The sequence below is a fragment of the Alternaria triticimaculans genome (assembly GCF_023758025.1).
Source record: "Alternaria triticimaculans strain BMP 0046 chromosome Unknown scaffold_9, whole genome shotgun sequence".
Classification (NCBI taxonomy): Eukaryota; Fungi; Ascomycota; class Dothideomycetes; order Pleosporales; family Pleosporaceae; genus Alternaria; species Alternaria triticimaculans.
This window is the reverse complement of record NW_026055966.1, coordinates 767,557-786,420: the sequence shown is the minus strand read 5'-3', so window position 1 is coordinate 786,420 and position 18,864 is coordinate 767,557. Positions and strand designations below refer to the sequence as shown.

Below are 18,864 nucleotides of genomic sequence, written 5' to 3'. Positions count from 1 at the left end.
ATGCAGCCCTGCGATTAGGAACGGGGCGGGAAGAGGCAAAAAGAAGGCGGGTCAGAAGATGGTAGAAACGTGTAGCTTACTGCGTAGTCGCCTCTGTGTGTATTGCGCGTCTTTGAGTGCCTGGCGGAGGTCCGATGATATATAGCGCGTTTCGTCCGAATGTGATGAATCACCGCGCACCTCGCCTTTCAGCAGCGCGTACAGGTCTCTTTGAGATTAAACGAGCGGATTAGTTGTTCTGCAAACGTTCGACCGCGACAGCGACTGTTCCCCCACGATCTCGACGCTGCCGCCGCTCTCTCGCCTAAGGTTGCAGGGTTGGAGCTCCAGACTAGATGTCATCTGGACGAGGCGCCGGATACCCACATGAACCACTGCTCGTCAACCATTGCACCCGACTACATCTCCACCCGCACTCACGCCCAACACCCGGAATCTGCTATACACGGCGCATTTGTGGAGTAAGTAGCGCGCACAGCAATTCACCCGCCCCACGTGCTGCGGTTACTCTGTGGTCCACAGCCCGTGACTACGACTACATCTCAACGACTTGCTGACTGTTTGTGTCTGCAGTCAATCCGTCCAGGCTGCCTTCGACTGTGAATTGCTAGCTGTACATTGATGACTGCGCATTCCCAAGACTCGTCCCTCTACTGCGCCCTAGGCACACGCCTCACGACCCCCCACCACAACCTCGACCACCACCACCCGGCACCATGGCGGTCAGCGAACGGATATCACAGCTCATGAGCGCCCTTGATACGGGCTCTGGTCCTGATACCTCGCGGGCCACGTCTCCGGGCAGCGACTGGCGGCAGCCCAACGGTGGCGTCAACGGAGCAGACGACCGGCGCCGTCCACGCACATTCCCCTACTTCGAATACCTGCCGTACCAGACAGAAGACCAGAGCGATCGCGAAGAGAGCCTCAACACATGTCTGAAGCACCTCTACATTGCCGTCTCGGCTGGCGACTTTGCGCCTGGCGCTGTACATTGGACGCGCGAGATCCGAGGCTGGCTCTCTCTCAAGTTCGACCTCCCCCGCACCACGCGCGTGAAGCTCGTGAAGCTCTACTATGAGCTGGCGCTGGCTCCAGGTCTGGATTACCTGGTCGCAGAGCGCTTCGCCAGCATGTTCATGGTTCTGACGAAGTAAGTGACACACGCATTAGAGTTTGGATGACGGGTGGAGACTGACACGACGACAGGCGTAAACATTACCTGCGACCCGGCAAAGACCTCATACTCGAATGGCGACCCCTGTATAGAGAGCTGAAGATGTTTGTCCTGCCCTCAGAATCCGGAGGCTCACATCCGCCAAACGTAAAGCGCAATATCCGTACGTTGACGAAGATGTGCACCTTTGCGCAGTCGTACTTCGACCCCAAGGAGATACCGGCTATACTGGAAGAGCTCCTGCCCTTCTTTAGCACATCGTTCAGCGAGAACGCATTCGTGGTTGTTGGTCTATTGAACCTGCTCTTCCCAACCCACCCGGCACCCGAGGACATGCAGCAACTGCTGCCTCAAGAATATCTCCCGACCTTCTTCCATCTATGGTCGCTCGTAAACCGGTCGCGGCTCTTCGATGCGCACTACATTGATACACTTTCGAGGCTGTCTAGGGACAACCTGACCGCGGCGCATGTGCCTTTCTCACAATACGGAGTGTTTACCGGCGAGCAGTCGTCTCAGATCTTCACGGCTATCCTGCGGCTACTGGAAATCCCAGTCGGCCAAGCCACGTCACCATACAGCAATACTGTTGACCTAGGTGCAGGACTTGCTGTTATGCTTGACCGTGACCCGCGGAAGCACCCGTCGACTCACCACATCGCCCGCATCATTGCCATGTCATTATCTCCTGCCTGTGCAGAGCATTCTGACTCTACTCTGACTAAGCTCGAAGGACTCATCCAGGCTGTGGAGACTTTCTTCCATCCATCCAATTCGGGTAGCTGGACTAGACCTCTGGCGCAGTTTGTTTACTACCTAGCCGACATCTTTGTGTTGCGGTGGAATCGAGAGCACAGCGGGGAGATGGATGTGCCAGAAGAGAGGAAGCTGAACGACGCAGTAAAGAGGCGCTTCGTACTCTGTCTACGAGAGGTCACATTCATGGGCATCTTCTCCAAGAGCGACAAAGCCGTACAATACGCCTTGTCCACCCTACAGAGCTTGGCACACCTCGAGCCCAACCTGATTCTTCCCGGCGCACTACAACGCATCTACCCCGCAATGCAAGGGCTTGTCGAGGTACATCGCACCATCTCGTCAATACGTGCGTTGCACATGCTTTCCAAGGTCATGGCTAAGACAAAGGGCTTCCGGTGTCACGTTACTTCTGTGCTTGGGCTTGCGCTCCCGGGTATCGACGCCAACGACCTGGAAAAGACTGTGCATACTTTGCAATACGTCCAAGGCGTGTGCTACCTCATTCCATTCCAGGACCTCACCAAGGCGCGGAAGGCGTCGGATGAGACAGCTCGAGATGGAGCAAGTACACCGGATGATGCTGGCGGTAACACAGGGCTTGCTTTGGAATGGATCACAGCACAAGTCGAGCGATTAGAAAGCGCCAACGGGAACATTGAGATCAACTACGACGAGGAGCTCAGTGACGAGGATGAGGCAATGATCTTACGGTCATCCACGACTGGTCTCAACGAATTCCTGATTACATTCCTTGGTCGCGTGTTCACGCTCCTGGAAAACTTGCCCGATGCGTCTAGAGTTCGCAGTGGCTCTCCTGAAGAGTATGTGGTTAACCAGCTGCCAGCTGCTTTCACGCCGCTGCTTGCAGCACTCTCTCCCGAGCTGTACGATGTTGCCCTTGATAAGATCGCAAACTTCATCACGAACCATGTCGTTCACCAAGCCAAAGATGCCATCGCATTCATTTGCAACAGTCTTGTCAAGATCAACCCTGAAAAGGCACTGAAGCGTCTGTTGCCACATCTCCTGGCAGGCATCCGTACTGAGATTGATGAGATTGGCGCTGGATCGACGCGAACAACAGGCGCCGAGGTACTTCCCCGCGATCGTGCTCTTGTTTGGAACCTTTGCATTCTTAGCATGTGTGTTGTCCATGTTGGTGACGCAGTTCTTGAGTGGAAAGACGAGCTCTTCGAGATTGCAGAATACATGCAGCAGAAGTGCCGCGGTACGCCCACCGTGCATGTTTCCAACTTCATTCATCACTTGCTACTTAACCTTACTTGCACCTACACCATCGACTACTCGATCTACGAGCAAGATGAGCTTACACAAGGCTTGTCGACAGAGTCGTGGGGTAGACAGGTCGATATTAAGAAGCTGAACATCAAGTGGCACACTCCGAGCTCCGACGAGATTGACTTCGCCGTCAAGCTTTTCGAGACTCACGCCAACAACTCGATGAAGGCACTCAAAGCCCTGACGCAACCAGACTCGCCGATCAAGCGCGAAGGCACTGGCAAAGATTGGTCCGACGAGGTTTCTCGGAATCTTGTCCTGTTGCGCTTGATCATCTCCGGTATCTCCGTCTTGTTTGATGTTCGGCATGATCAGGCTGCTGATGGCGCCACCGAGTCTGATGATGACTCTGACGCTGATGCGATGGACACAGAAGGCATCGATGACGATGCTGGCCTAGGAGAAGCTGAAGATGAAGAGGTCAAGCCTACTTTCCAGTACGAAGCCGGCTACCCTTTGCGTCGTGGTGATGACAACTACAACCTCATTCACGATCTTCGCGAACAGGTTGGCCAGATGCTACACAACGTACATCAGTTCTTGATCGAGAAGCAGCCTGACGACGTGCCGTGCTTCAACTCTTTGTACAACGCCTATCGGTCGTGGTTCATCGATGTTGGCATCGAGCGATCCGCTCATGTGCTTGATAGAATCTCTAGGTTACTAGAGAACGACGAGCGGCCTTTCCGGTTCAGTGGACTCCGAAAGCAATACCCACGACCTCTACTAGTGCGCCGCGCAAACGTTTATCATCTGCAGCGTTTACGGCACAATGCTAACCCACGACCCAAGACTGATCTCGACATGATCTTGCTGCTTGATCTCGCCGAATCCAGTATCTCAGTCTACACAGAGATCCGGCGCACTGCACAGACAGCCAATGAGTCAGCCGTTAAGTGCGTGCTGGGTGCTAGGCCTCTTGTCATTCCTCCTCTACTGGATGCTTTCGTCAAGGCTGTTGCCGAGAGTGACTACCCTCGGATTAAGGGTGCGATGTTCACTCTTCTGTTCGGTAGCCTGGCGAAGACCATCAGCCGCGACTGGCGATTTACGCCTAAGCTCATCAAAGCGTTCATCGAGGTTACCGGTGCCGACAAGCCTTCGGTGCAGAAGCTAGCAACTAACGCTACTTTCCAAATCATGGACATGGGTAAGGCAATGGAGCGCATGGTTATCCTCCCGAAGGAGGTTGTGGAAGCGATCGCATACGCTATCGACTCTAGTGAGGGCGATAGTGTACATACCAAAGTCAACAAGCGTCGGGACTATATCAAGAAGAAGCGCGCTCGCATCGAAGGCAAGAAGGCTGAACTGTCCAAGGAGCTTGTCGATATTGCCAAGACCGAGCACTGGAAGAAGGTCAGTCGGACTGCAGCCATCATTGTCAACCTGGGAATGCGTTACGACAGCATTGCCTCTGACGAGATGATTGATCTCGTGGCGAAGGGATCCATCGACCAACACCCTAGTCTTCGTGGTCTCTATGCTGGAGCGCTTATCGGCTTATACTCCGTGATCCAGACCCGTGCGATCACTGGACATAACTACGAAAAGTACTTGCTCAGCGAAGAAGAGCTGCCGGATAAGATCTCGGTACCGACTAAGCCAGAGGACCCAAACTGGACCGAGGAGTACCTCGCTTCATTTGCGCAGCCAGAAGCCAAGTACTACGTCGACTTTGATTATCCTGGCTGGCTTGTGTGGAACAAGAGCATGACCGCGTTCAAGCCCAATGCGCCCCAGCTATCGTATGATGAGGTCGAGAATGGCATCCGCCAAAAGATCGCCAAGCATCTTACTCGATCCTGGTTCTCCAACTACTTTGCCTTCATGAAGCAAGAGCCTCGTGACAACAGCGCCGACAGGTTCCGCATGTCAAGCGCGATGGTTTTGACTCACTCATTCGACCTAGTCTTCGGCGGGTTGACCGAGGCGACGTTCGAAGACATCAAGGATTTGACCCAGTCTGTCTATGCTGACGGAAGCGACAAGCATCAGCACCGTGCCACCGCTGAGATCATGGCCGCACTGCTCTCATGCGCCCCAGATCTGAAGGCAGACCAGCGCGAAGCCGTATGGGAATACGTCTTCCCTATCGTTCGTGGCATCTTCCAAGACGGACTGACACCAGAGAACTCCGGTTACTGGACCACTTTCCTACATGTTGTGTTGCAGTCGAAGGATCCACGCCGAGGATGGCCGCTGGTCGACTGGCTAGCTAGCTTCCGCCTTGACATGGAGTCCAACGCCGCCTTCAAAGAGAGCTCCAAAGTCCACTTGCTGACGCAATGTATCTGCGATGCGGGCTGGCACTTCCGTCTAGAGAAGCCGATCTTGGAAGACTTCATGAAGCATCTCGACCATCCGTACAAGGGCGTGCGAGAAGCCATGGGTCAGACCATCGCGAGTATCTTTAGGACACGTTACCACGAATCGTACAAGGATGTCGACACGCTGATGAAGGCGCAAAAGGACGCCTCGTCGATCGGCGAACGCCCCTACCAGCCTACTGAAGAGTTCACTAAGACGATCACCGAGGTCTTTGATCGCCTTGAGGTCTGGCGCGGGGAGCGTCCGGCAGGTCAACAGACACCTTCGTCGTACACGTCAGGTGGCAAGACTGTTCTTCTCTGGCTCGACTCTACGCTCTCCTCGTACGAGTGTACCTCGCTCGTTAGGTTCTTCCCCGATATGTTCATGGAGCAGCTGCTACACATGATGGACATCAAGGAGGACCCTGAATTGCAGTCGCTCGCTTACCACGTCTTCCGCCACCTGCCCAACATCCCGCATCGCCAAGGTGAGGACTCAGACTTCATCTCTGCTCTCATTCGCATCGGACGCAACGCAACGAGCTGGCATCAGCGTCTTAGAATCCTCATCAACATCCAAGTGATCTACTTCCGCCGACTCTTCCTCATGAGCGAGGAGCAGCAACAGAGCATGTTTGACTGCGTCTCCGCCATGCTGTCAGACACACAACTCGAAGTACGAATGGGTGCTGCCACCACGCTATCAGGCATGATTCGTTGCTCGCCAATTGCATTCCGCGACCGCCAAGTTTCCACACTCAAGGAACGATTTACCAAGCAGCTCAACAAGAACCCATTACCAAAGAAGCGCAACCCAGGAACGCCGACAACAGAGCAAGGGAAGCTCGTCCTGACGCGCCACGCAGCTGTGCTGGGTCTTGGTGCGCTTATCCAAGCTTTCCCATACCAGAGCCCCCCGCCAGCTTGGTTGCCCGATGTACTTGCTACACTGGCTAGGAAGGCTGCGGCTGATCCTGGCATGGTTGGCAAGAGTGTCAAGACTGTTCTAGCAGACTTCAAGAAGACTAGGCAGGATACTTGGCATGTTGATGTGAAGGTAAATTTCTACTCTGATATGATCGTGAACTGTGCTAATCATTACTCAGGCGTTCGAACAAGAGCAGCTGGAAGATCTGGAGGGTGTGTTGTGGAAGAGCTACTTTGCTTAAACGACAGCTATGCGGCGAATGGGATATTACGAACGACGCTCAATGAAACCATAAGCGATGGACATGTACAATAAGTTAGATCGGACGGGTCATGACTACGAGCGATATGAACAGGCTCTGCATCAGTGGCGCCTAGTGGAAATAGCATTTTCTAGATAGTCTCTTGCTTACACAATGAACCTTTTTGCTCAGCACGCTTACTCAGTCGCGACCCGACGCGCGCTCCTTCCTGCTTAAAGCCGTCTGCCCCTCCCCCGCTCCGCTGTACCTGCGCCTGCACATGTGACATCATACCCTGGACCTTCCGACCATCAACAATAAAATCACCGCTCGTTGCGCGACGCATGAACAGCACTCATTCTCCGGCACTACCCCATCATCGAATCTACAATGCCATTGACTGTACTTACTGACGCGGATGTGCGCACTCTCTTATTGCAATTGACCAAACAAGACATTCTCGACTTGCAGCAGAACCTCGCTGATGCGCTGCACCATTACTCTACCAGCACGGAAGAAGACGATAACAATGGATGTTGTGAGAGTTTTCAGTCTGCAGGCACGAGTGTGAAGACTAAAGATGGAGGGATGATGACGGTTGCGCCGGCGAGCAGGTATGTATAGTTCTTGCAAATACAAATGCATCGACTGACTGTCCGCAGCAACGATGGCCTCGGAGTCAAAATAACAACACGTCCAGAGTCCAACTCTTCAGACACAGCCTCCGTTACTTCGTCGATGAGCTCGCTCGCCTTATCCCAACAGTCCACGCCAACGAGTAAAAGCTCAGCAACCACAGCCTCTCTCTCATCAAGCCAGACATCCGCATCAAATACTAGTCTCACGCTCTTCGACCGCTCCGGAAACCCTCGCGCCATGCTGAACTCATCTGAAATGACAGCCTTCCGCACCGCCCTCGCAAGCACAATGCTCTTTAAGAAACGAGCAAATGTCCACGACGTAACAGTCTTTGGCGCAGGGAAACAAGCGTACTGGCACATCCGTCTTGCGCTCCTGCTACGCGGCCCGGATATCCACCACCTCAACATAATCAACAGGGATTTCGAACGCGTACATCAGTTATTGGAGAAACTATACGATCCCGACTCCGCTCCTTCGACGTTCAACCCAGATCCGAACCACGTGCCGACCTACCGCCGCGCATCAGGCCCAGAGGAAGGCTCAACAGAAAAAGAAACCCAACACCAATACCTCCACCGCCCCAAAATCCAAATCCTCACCCCCGGCCACGGCGAATACCCGCGTCTGCTACACGCCACCCTCCGCTCCTCCTCCGTTCTATTCCTCTGCACCGCCTCGCCCACCCCCCTCTTCCCCGCGCCCATCCTAACGAACCCCGAAGGCCGAAAGAAAGGCCGCTACATAGCCGCCATCGGCTCCCTCTCTCCACTCGCCACAGAACTACACCCAGACATCCTACGACAAAACGTCGCGCCCGAGCACGGCCACCGCCACTTCCATAAGCACGCAAAGCAAAGCGGGGCGGTGGTGGTGGATAGTGTGGAGAAGGCTTTGAAAGAGGGTGGGGAGGTGGTGCAGGCAGGGTTGGGTCCGGATCAGGTTGTTGAAATTGGGGAGTTGGTTATGTTGAAGAGGGATGCGGAGAGGAGGAGGCGGGAGTGTTTGGCTGGGAAAGGGTTGATGGAGGCGGAGGGTTTGGATACGGGGGGTGTGGAGTTGGGCGAGTGCGAGATGAATCGGAGGGAGAAGACGGAGAAGGCGAGGAGAGGGAGTAGTGGGAAGAAGGAGAAACATCATGAGGGGGAGGATAAGGCGCATAAGAGCTTGATTGAGTGGTTGGTCAAGGGGAATGTGATTTATAAGAGTGTGGGACTGGGTCTTACGGACGTCGTGGTGGGCGGTGACCTTGTTCGCATAGCGAATGAGCGCAGTATCGGCACGAGGATCGATAACTTCTAGGGTGGGTTGTCGCATCCATCGGAACTGGAAGTGGGATCACAGCAGTTCGACTCCTGTGAGTGCAGTTGAGGCGATTTTCATATTTCAGCATGTATAATCGAAATATAATCACAAGCAAAAAATCATGCGAATGACGTGCGTTATCGTGATTGATTCCAGTCAATGCAGTCGTTTGCCGACCGCTTTTAACCCTCCTAAACTCCGTTGGTATTGTGAACCGACTATATGCAGAGATAAGAGACACGCCGTAAAGTCATCATGAAATCGAGAAAGCACATCAGGACCCGCTTAGATCTTGATAGCGCTCTCGATGGCCTTCCTCTTCTTCTCCATGCGGGCGTTGGCCTTGGCACCCATGATACCACCTCCCCAGTGGCGGGCAGCGTCCTTGTGGTGCGACTCGAGGTAACCGTCGTTGACAGCGGTGACGAGCTTCTGGAGCTCGTTCTTGTCCTCGGAGCGGACCTCGGTAAGAGCGAGAACAGCGGCGGTCTTCTGGTGGACGACCGTTCCGAGACGGGCCTTGCCCTTGACGATGACGTAAGGGACACCTGATTGAGGTCAGTAAAGGTTCTATATGCGTTTGCGCAGTTAAAGTACTCACCCATCTTTCTGCAGAGAGCGGGCAGGTAGACGACGAGCTCGATGGGGTCGACGTCGTTGGCGATCAGGACGAGGGAAGCCTTCTTGTTCTCAATCAGGCCAACAACGTGGTTGAGACCGTACTTGGCGACGTAGGGCTTCTTGCTGACGTCCTCCTTCTTCTTGCCCTCAGCGACGGCGGTGGCCTCCTTGGTGAGGCGCTCCTTCTTCTCGGCCTTGGTCTCGGGACGGTACTTGTTGAGGATCTTGAAAGCCTGGGTGGCAAGGTTACGGTCGGCAACGTGCTGGAACTGGGCAATCGCCGGCGGGACCTTCAAGCGCATGTTGAGGATCTTCTTCTGGCGTTGAAGACGGACATACGCGCTGTACATTGTCAGTATCTGCCATCTGCGGTGGATCGGGGTTTGCTTACGGCCAGCGGACCATGCGGCCGACGTTGCGCTGGGGCTGGATGTCCTGACCGATGCCATAGTTGCGAGGACGCTTCTCGATGAGAGGGTTCTGTTCCATTGTGAGCGGTTGTAGTTGAATGTTTGGGGAATGGGCAGACCTTTTGCTTCTTGGCGGCAGACGACTTAGAAGTGGCCTGGGGGAAAGCCGCAGGCTTCTTTCCGGATCCTTTGGGAGGCATTGTCGAGGCTGTCATAGAGAACAGAAACCATTAGCGAATGTTCATTCACTATAGGTCTGAATCTCGTAAGAGCGAGAGGGCCTTTCAGCCGCTCTCCACTCTAGCCATCATTTGTATGCGACACGCTCATGTAGAGACGTGCGATTGTGATATGCTACCGAGCATTCATGGCGGATATGCGCTTACCTGGTGTGTTGGCGGCGACGAAGTAAAGATTGGCGACGGTGGACTTGACGAACGTTCGAAAGCGGGCGCAAAAGTTGTCGGCACCGAAATCCACAGAAGCGAGTGCGCGCGGGTGGGGAAGAACGTTTCGCCGGCGCTAGTACCTGCCCAATGGTAGCGTGGTGCCTCACCATCCATCATCGACCGCGACAACTTCAATGCGAGATCATGAACGCGATCAATCTCGGCGCGAAAGGGCGTAACGCGCAGCTCGTCGCCATATTCTGCCTATGGAAAGCGCTGCTCCTCTCGCTCGCTGCATTCTGCCCAGGTCCCGGATACGACACCTCTGGTCTCATACTGCTCGACGCGAGCGCCCGGCGTCATGTTGAGCTGGATGTCACCTCCCGCTATGAGCGTTTTGTCCTCAATCTGCTCCACTGGGACGCATTGTACTTTGTGAAAGCAGCTGAGCGGGGTCATGTCCACGAACAAGCGTGGGCCTTCAGCGGGGCGTACTCGTATCTCCTGCGACTAACCGGTCAATGTGAGCACCAGAGGCCCAGTCATTTGGGTCGGCACTGATATCTCGCAGTGATGGCTGGCGATGCGCAGGCTCCTCTGCACTACTATGCTCTGGCCGGAATCATCCTTTCCAACATATGCCACCTCCTCTCTGTGCTAGTGCTGTATCGCCTATTGACCTTGGTCCTGGAACCTCAACGGCGACAGATCATCCCATTCATCGCCGCTGTCTTGCATATCCTGACGCCAGCTTCTCTTTTTATGAGTGCACCGTATGCCGAAGCCATGTTCTCATTGCTCAATTTCACAGGCATGCTCCTCTATGCTCAATCTCAAACTGCGGCTGAGACTGGAATGTCATGGGTTCGAGCGGACTTTCAGAAGATTGGATCTGGTGCTTTTTTCGCAGCAGCTACACTGATGCGAAGCAACGGTCTACTCAGCGGCTTAATCCTCCTATACGATGTCGCTAAGTACATGCCCTCTCTGACGTCTGCGCAGTTGCGTATACCAGATGTAAGAAGGATGCTTGTCACATGCATGGCAGGTAGTCTGATAGCCCTGGCATTCTTCGGGCCGCAGTATCTGGCATACACGGAATTTTGCGACCGAGGCAGCGGCACTGGAACTAGACCGTGGTGTGACAAGACCTTCCCGAGCATTTACTCGTGGGTACAAAGCCATTACTGGTCAGTTACCCCAATACGATGACTTACTAGTCTGACCTCTTCCAGGAACGTAGGACTCTTCCGTTACTGGACCATCTCAAATCTGCCTCTGTTCATACTAGCGGCACCAGTTTCGTGGCTACTCCTCACATCAAGTGTCACCATTCTCCGCAGCGGTGTCCCACGCCCGTTGCGTGGGCGTCCTGTACCCCAGACTGGTGAAACAGCCAAATCCAGGAACGGAACCTCCGCGATATGCAAGCTACCGGAATTGGCACTCCCGCAATTACTACTGGCTGCAACAGCCGTTACCAGTTTTCACGTCCAGATTGTGAACCGAATTGCTTCCGGCTATCCGATGTGGTATCTAGTCGTCGCTACGTGGTTGGCTGATTCACAAAGTACTCGCCCGGCAGCAAACCGTTCACGAACAGCCAGGTGGTTTATCAGAGGTAGCATCATGTATTGCTTGATACAGGGAATGCTTTTTGCTAACTTCCTCCCACCGGCCTAAATCTCAGGCCGCGCAAATACTGTCGCACACACCAAGTGGTGGCGTGAGCTCTACAACATAGCTCCTCGATTCGGACGCCCAGACAGTCTGTACGACTTAGCTTATTACTAGTAAAACGCCATGATCAGACTCCTGAACTCCAATACGAATATTTCGCAATTACCACAACACTCGGTACATCTAGAAGGTTACTTAATTCTCCGGGCGAGCTGGTGCTAAACGTAGGAATAGCTCAGGAGGACACACATTACCGAGCTAAAACCTATGTCTTACATGCGAATTTTGGCACTGCGGCAGAAGCTGAACGATCAGTTACGAGGCCGTCATGATGCCAAGTACCTCACAGTCTCACTACTAGTGTTGCTGCTCTAATGTCCCAGCCATCGCAAGTGTCAAGACATGCACCCTACAGTGGAACTTGGAGATAATAGATGAACGTCGCATAGAGCGGCTGACCTGTCTTTCTAGCCTATCATGGAAAGCTGGTCTGACGACTTTGTACCTGCATGCGCTACTGACGCCAGCCTACCGATGGAAGCCTAGATCATCGTATAAAAGTTGGCGATGCGACAATATGGCGAGATGCTGTGCCAGCATACTACTACAGTTCCAGTCCAGTTGTTTACAAAAACGTCATGATATCGAACCCCTCTGCAAGATGCGACACATTGGGCGAAGCAGAACATTGCATCATCCACTGCTTCCCTACACATGACCGACAGCCTTGCAATGTCGCTGTTTTCGCGACGGAAAATGACTTCTTGAACACCAACGCGCCATTTCAGGACACTGATCAATGCCCTAGTTTCTGAGTCAGAAGCCTTCTGCTTGAGAATGATGACCACCGTCAAGTCTCACAGCGACGCCACCTACACCAACCAGAATGTTGGAGCGAAGATGAGGGCCTCTCGGAAAGACAGAAGGAAGGCTTGGCCACGCCAGCTTTGTCACTAGTCTTTGGCATAGTGAGGGCGACTTATAAAGGTTGCTTCAAGCTGCTTTGGTTGGTAGCCGTGCTCATCAGCCTAGTCCGACCTACACTCGTTACTAGAAAACGATGAAGCTTTCTACCTTCTCTACCTTCCTCAGCCTGTCCGTGGCTTTGGCAGCCGTGCTCGACACTAGACAGCAATGCAATGAGGATGACTGCTTCCGCGCAGTTTTCGGCAGCGGCGGATTCGGTCAGATAATCAGGGCGGGAGAAGATTGCGATGACTTCCTTACTACAAGTGTCATATGGTACCCAATGTTTGTATTCCAATCAAGATGTCTGTCGAACACACTAACAGTCTACTCCAGCACCACTATCACGTCCTTTACTCTTACGACATCTACTCTGACAACACCATGCCCTTCGGAGGTATTGCCCGTTCCGACAGATGAGCCCATTACTTCCGACGAAGAAAAACTATGGATTCGACAAGCACTGCCAACCGGAACTAACTGGTCCACGACCACCGTCTTTGGACCAGTGCCTACATACGCCACCCAAGCCTGTGTCTCGCAAGAATACAGATCTGTTTGCGGATGTGCGAGCATCACCGAAGATACTATCACCTATCTTAGCACCGTAAGTTTTATGTCAGTGTGCGATGGGTAACAGCTAATCATGTTCTAGACTGTGACAGATATTGAGACTACAACGTATACCAGCGTTACAATTACCGGAACATCTTGCCCAATCATCACACCATCGTCTTCGATGAGCTCTTCAACTTCAAGCATGGTTACCTCGTCTTCGGTGTCCAGTAGTGTTTCTAGCAGCACTAGCTCTACCATCTCGTCATCCTCGAGCACGGATAGTTCTTCGAGCTCGGCTACGTCGTCGTCCAGCACAGGAAGCTCTTCAATATCCTCGACTGAATCCAGCAGCTCGTCTAGCACGCCAACTTTAACCAGTTCTCCTACCTCTTCATCCACAACCTCGAGTGGTACTTCAAGCACGGGAAGCTCTTCAGTATCCTCGACCGACAGTAGTAGCTCGTCTAGCTCGTCTAGCTCGTCTAGCTCGTCTACTACGCCAACTTCATCCAGTTCCTCTAGCTCTTCAGCATCGTCGATTGAGCCTAGCAGCTCGTCAAGTACACCGACTGTATCCAGTTCCTCCAGCTCTTCATCTGCAACATCTAGTAGTTCTTCTACTAGCTCAAGCAGCTCATCTAGCAGCTTGTCCAGTAGTTCGAGCACATCGTCATCTACCACAAGCGATGTATCCAGCACGAGCTCGAGTAGCTCATCTAGTACTCCGACTGAGCCCTCCGCCACTTCAAGTACCTCGTCCACGGTATCAAGCAGCTCCTCGACTTCCTCGGGAGAAGTCCCTGCCACAAGCAGCATGTCAAGCTCTTCCATGTCTTCATCATCCACCATGACACCAAGCTCCTCGTCAGGTACTACGTCATCCGAAAGCTCTTCCAGCAGCTCTTCATCAAGCACATCCGACATATCGAGCTCCTCCAGCAGCGTCTCGACGAGCTCAACTAGTAGTACTGAATCCTCATCTTCAAGCAGTGCAACACCTACCTCCAGCGACTCAAGTTCGTCTGCAAGTAGTAGTTTGTCATCTTCAACGAGTAGCACGGACTCGTCGTCGTCATTGTCATCAACCACTACTTTGACTCCGACCTCCAGTGCTTCGAGCACATCGGCTAGCAGTTCATCGCCTTCGTCGTCTTCAGCGAGCAGCACCGCCTCGTCGTCTTCGGTGTCATCGTCCACTATCATAGACCCGACGACCTCTAGTGCTTCAAGCACGTCTGTCAGCAGTTCATCGTCATTCTCATTGAGCACCACAGACTCGTCCTCGTCGCTATCAACAATTACAATCATAACTTCAACCTCTAGTGATTCGAGCACGTCTACTAGCAGTCTGTCGTCCTCGTCATCACCTTCTTCATTGTCATTCAGCACAACACCAATTTCCTCAACCACCGATACATCGTCGACTACATCCACGACGAGCGCAACGCCCAGCCCACCCGTGTGTGGAGGCTTTGGCGTGGGTCTCTGTGACGGCGCCTGCCGCGACCTCGCTACTGACGTTCTTCACTGTGGCCGGTGCAACAACGCGTGCGTCGCGGGCAACCTCTGTAACAACGGAGTGTGCGCATCTCGTGCATGCGACTCGAACTGCGAATTTGACCGCCTGTGCAACAGAAATGGAACTTCGTCATGCCGGTGCGCAAGGACCATGGATGGCGCTGGTGTCTGTTACGACAAGGATGCGACAAACTGTTCTGACCCAGGAATCCTTCAATGCAGGACCTCAGCCAGCTGTCCGATCGGCACAGTTTGCATGCCTAACGTCTGTGACTGTGCGGATACTACCAAGGGCATCTGCGTTGGCACCACTGGGTGTGGGGACGAAGGATTGTCTGTCATGGGCGGGCTGATCCGAATCGGAGAGATGGAGAAGCGCAGAAGGACCGTCAGAGGGTTGGCGAACCAACTCTAAGGATGGGACGAAAGCATAGTGGTAGCATACGCAGGGAAAAGGGCGGCATCGTGGTTTGTTGTGATTTGGGAATAGTTGGGTGCCTGCCAATGTGCTAGTGGGCGTTGTACAATGGTCTTCACAACACAATATACATCCTTCGCTTCTATACCTACACCGGCAACGGCATCCCGTGTTGTGAATAGCGGTTGGCGTCAGTGCGACATTAAGCTCGCGGTGCATAAAGGCAATTTTTTGTTGTCAAGTGACGCTGCCGTGAGCGGTCAGTGCCTCGGAAGTTAGGTGCTAGCTTCTTTCGCGATGTCAACACACGATAGCGGGTGGTGCCACTGTAGAGGGTCGCGTGTTTGGAGGCAACAATACGCGACGCGACTGGGGAAACGCAGGTGGTGTGGAGGTGTCCAGATGCAGGCCATCGTAGAAGGGCCTTGGAAACCACGGCGAGATATGACGGGTGCAATGTTTAATGTCTAACGCATGAATGTGGCGTCTAGCGGGTCCTAGCGTGCTCCCCACGCGCTGGTGTCGTTGCCGTGGGGATCGCCCGCCATGTCCGCGACGTAAACACAAAGTATGCCGGCCATGTGCCTCATCGCCTCCCCAAATATGCCCGCCATCCTTCTGCTATAGACAACCCACGTTTCAAGCCTTCTCTTCCCGGCCCCGACCTCAGTCGACGCTTCCCCAATTCCCATCTTGTTGGAGCATCATCATGTCGACGCCGGACATGGCCACCGCCGCACCTTCGCATAGACGGAACAGGAGCGCTGCAGCTGGGGTGCTCAAGTCTATCATCGCGAACAAAGGCCACAAGCGTTCGCCGACCGAGGGCGCTGGGCTGCACAACAATCAGATAGCGAGCCCGCCGTACATGCCTGTCTCCAACTTCCAGGCGCCGCTCCTGCCGCCGGACCACCCCCATAGCCAATTGCGCGCGGCAACCCAGACGGAGAACGTCCCCAACAATCCGCCGTCACCGCGCAAGTCGCGAGACGTCAATTCGAGCCCCAAAAAGAGCCTGCACAAGAAGACGCTCAGTTCCGTCTCGCTGCGGTCACTGGCCAAGAAGGAGAACAAGGAGGAGAAGGAGAAGCCCGCCTACAAGAAGTCATTCGACTCGCGGCGATCTCAGGAAGAGGCCGAGATGGGCGAGAAGCCGAAGAAGACAAAGTCGTCGACCAATCTGGCTGCCATGTTCGGCGGGCGCCGGAGAGACAAGTCACCTGTGAAGGAGAGCAGAGACAAGGAGAACACCACACCACCCCGCTCTTCCCACGACAAGGCCCCACCTCGCACTCCCATCTGGGCCGAGTTCAGCTCCCAGCAGGAAGTCACCACCACGAGCAAAGTCCCGCTTAACGATCAGCGACGGAGCGTCGAGGAGGAGATTGCCCTCTACACTCCCCAAGACTACTCCCCCACCAAGCAGCGCAACTTCTTCGAGGTCGGCCAACCAGCTCTCCGACCTGCCCCGAAAGAGCGGCCCAAGTCCATGTTTGCTCCCAAGTCGACTTCCACGGCATCATTGCTCGAGACCTTCTCGCGCAAGCGGAGCAATGAGCGCGTTCCTCTATCCGACACCAAGGGCAACGAGGGACGCACAAGAGAGAGCTCTCCTGTAAAGCCGGCGAGACCCGTACTCAGTAGGGCTAGTACCGACACCGGCAGCAAGGACTACAGCCTCAATCCGATGGCGCCGCCGCCGCCGCCAGCCACAACCAAGAAGCAGAACCGAGTCATGGCTGCCGTTGCTGCCTTTAACGGAAAGTCAAAGCAAGCTGATGGTGCTCCGGCGTCTGCCAAGCTCGATCCAAAGGCGGTAGACGCCGAGTTCGAGGAAGTTCTGGTAAGTGCTGTCTGAAGATACGAATGAATACCTACTAATGATACCAGGAATCTCGAAACATTCCCACACATCAACGTGCTCAGATGCGGACACTGAAGCTCGAGGTCAAGGCCGACTTTGTCCGCATGCACAAACTTGACATACCCCAGACCTCGCGAACAAACTCCGCCCAGTCTTCTATTGGCGAGAACACCAAGCAGGCGCCACACAAGTCTTCCAAGTCCCGACACGGATCTGCTGTCGAGGATGCACAAGATGAGGCGGAAGATGACAAGTCAGCCAACTCTACTAAGCGTGAGCGACCGCGGAGCCGAACATTCACCTTCAACAGGAGTGACTCTCCCACGAAGAAGCAGAAGGGCGAATCCGGCGAACGGAAGACGAATTCAAAACCAGCGCCTATCCCAAAGTCTCCGTCTATGAGGTCACTTAGGTCCAATGCCTCCGATCGTTCTGTGTCCAACGGAGCGAAATCGGTCAAGGCCGACGAGTTCATCTCCTACTTGAAGAAGACGCCCAAGCCACAGAACGTTGAGGTTGGCAAGCTGCACAAGCTTCGCCTGTTGATCCGCAACGAGACTGTCGACTGGGTTGACAACTTCATCCAAGATGGCGGTATGACTGAGCTGGTCGCATTGCTCCACCGCATCATGGAGATTGAATGGCGCGAAGACCACGAAGACACACTTCTGCACGAACTCCTTCGGTGTCTCAAGGGACTCTGCACAACCGCCACGGCTCTCAAGCAGCTCAACGAAATCTCGTCGACACTGTACCCAGCATTACTGGCCATGCTTTTCGACGAGGAGCACAAAGGTCCGAGCGAGTTTACTACGCGTGAACTTATCATCGAGATCATCTTCGCTCACATTTCCATGGCACCAGAGGGCGAGCTGGAAACCCGCGCTAAAGAGCTGATGAAGTACCTAAAAGACCCAGTCAAAGAGAAGCAGGCCTCAACTGTTCCGTTCATCCTCCAGATGCACACACAGCGACCCTACCAAGTCTGGTGCAAGGAGCTATCCAACGTCACCAAAGAAGTCTTTTGGATCTTCATTCACCACCTTAACGTCATTCCCGTTCCACCCAAGCCCACGGAAGGAAAGTCGTACGCAAAAACCCACTTCCCAGGTCAGCGCGCCATTGTGCCCGCAGCACCCTACGTTGGCGGCGTAGAATGGGACGCAACCAACTACCTTGCCACACACATCGATCTCCTCAACGGCATCATGGCCTCCCTTCCCACCCGCACCGCACGCAACGAGTTCCGCTCCGAACTCAAGATCTCAGGCTTCGAGAAACTGCTCGGTCACCTCCGCGCCTGCAACCCCAAGTACTACGGCGCTGTTCATGACAGCGTCAAAGTCTGGATTGGCGCCGCCCTCGAAGACGACTGGGACGTCAAGACTGTGCGCATGGGTGCTGGTGATGGCAAGGGCGGCAGCGTCAGTCCCGCTAAGCAGAGTCCCAAGAAGAAGACGGAGCCTCCACCACAGCTCATGGCACCGCCTAAGATGGATGTCGGGCTTGGTCTTGGACTGGGCTTTGAGCGGGAGATTGCCATTGGCAGTACGAACAAAGTGGACGATGACTGGATTTGAGGTGTTCGACTTCGCTATCTGTCCAACATCTACTACCACTTTGGATACCAGCCTCACATCTCGTACCCAGCAGCCACTCTCGGCCATCTCCTCCTTTGGATGACCAACTGCTTCGACCCACCATCAACCCAGCAAACCCATCAACATTGGTTTTCCCACCGGCGCAAACACGGATACAACGGCGTTAATCACCTCTCCAC

The 18,864-nt window shown here is 54.1% G+C and overlaps 5 protein-coding genes across 5 annotated transcripts; 3 read left to right on the top strand and 2 right to left on the bottom strand.

Moving 5' to 3' along the window:
- Positions 1 to 716: 716 nt before the first annotated feature.
- Positions 717 to 6,716, top strand: J4E78_006696 (uncharacterized protein; the record flags this gene model as incomplete). The annotated part of the gene is made up of 3 exons (XM_049367306.1): positions 717 to 1,153; positions 1,210 to 6,604; positions 6,654 to 6,716. 3 exons carry the CDS (start codon positions 717 to 719, stop codon positions 6,714 to 6,716), a joined length of 5,895 nt encoding a protein of 1,964 aa, XP_049221053.1.
- Positions 6,717 to 7,106: 390 nt separating this feature from the next.
- On the top strand, positions 7,107 to 8,657 carry J4E78_006695 (uncharacterized protein; the record flags this gene model as incomplete). Its single annotated transcript, XM_049367305.1, has 2 exons — positions 7,107 to 7,330; positions 7,379 to 8,657. 2 exons carry the CDS (start codon positions 7,107 to 7,109, stop codon positions 8,655 to 8,657), a joined length of 1,503 nt encoding a protein of 500 aa, XP_049221052.1.
- Positions 8,658 to 8,945: 288 nt separating this feature from the next.
- Positions 8,946 to 9,891, bottom strand: RPL8B (60S ribosomal protein L8B; the record flags this gene model as incomplete). The annotated part of the gene is made up of 4 exons (XM_049367304.1): positions 8,946 to 9,208; positions 9,262 to 9,623; positions 9,673 to 9,761; positions 9,811 to 9,891. 4 exons carry the CDS (start codon positions 9,889 to 9,891, stop codon positions 8,946 to 8,948), a joined length of 795 nt encoding a protein of 264 aa, XP_049221051.1.
- A 3,486-nt stretch (positions 9,892 to 13,377) lies between these two features.
- J4E78_006693 (uncharacterized protein) lies at positions 13,378 to 14,936 on the bottom strand (the record flags this gene model as incomplete). The annotated part of the gene is made up of 2 exons (XM_049367303.1): positions 13,378 to 14,806; positions 14,929 to 14,936. 2 exons carry the CDS (start codon positions 14,934 to 14,936, stop codon positions 13,378 to 13,380), a joined length of 1,437 nt encoding a protein of 478 aa, XP_049221050.1.
- Positions 14,937 to 15,929: 993 nt separating this feature from the next.
- J4E78_006692 (uncharacterized protein) lies at positions 15,930 to 18,664 on the top strand (the record flags this gene model as incomplete). The annotated part of the gene is made up of 2 exons (XM_049367302.1): positions 15,930 to 17,063; positions 17,111 to 18,664. The coding sequence occupies 2 exons, from the start codon at positions 15,930 to 15,932 to the stop codon at positions 18,662 to 18,664; spliced, it is 2,688 nt and encodes an 895-aa protein (XP_049221049.1).
- Positions 18,665 to 18,864: the final 200 nt, after the last annotated feature.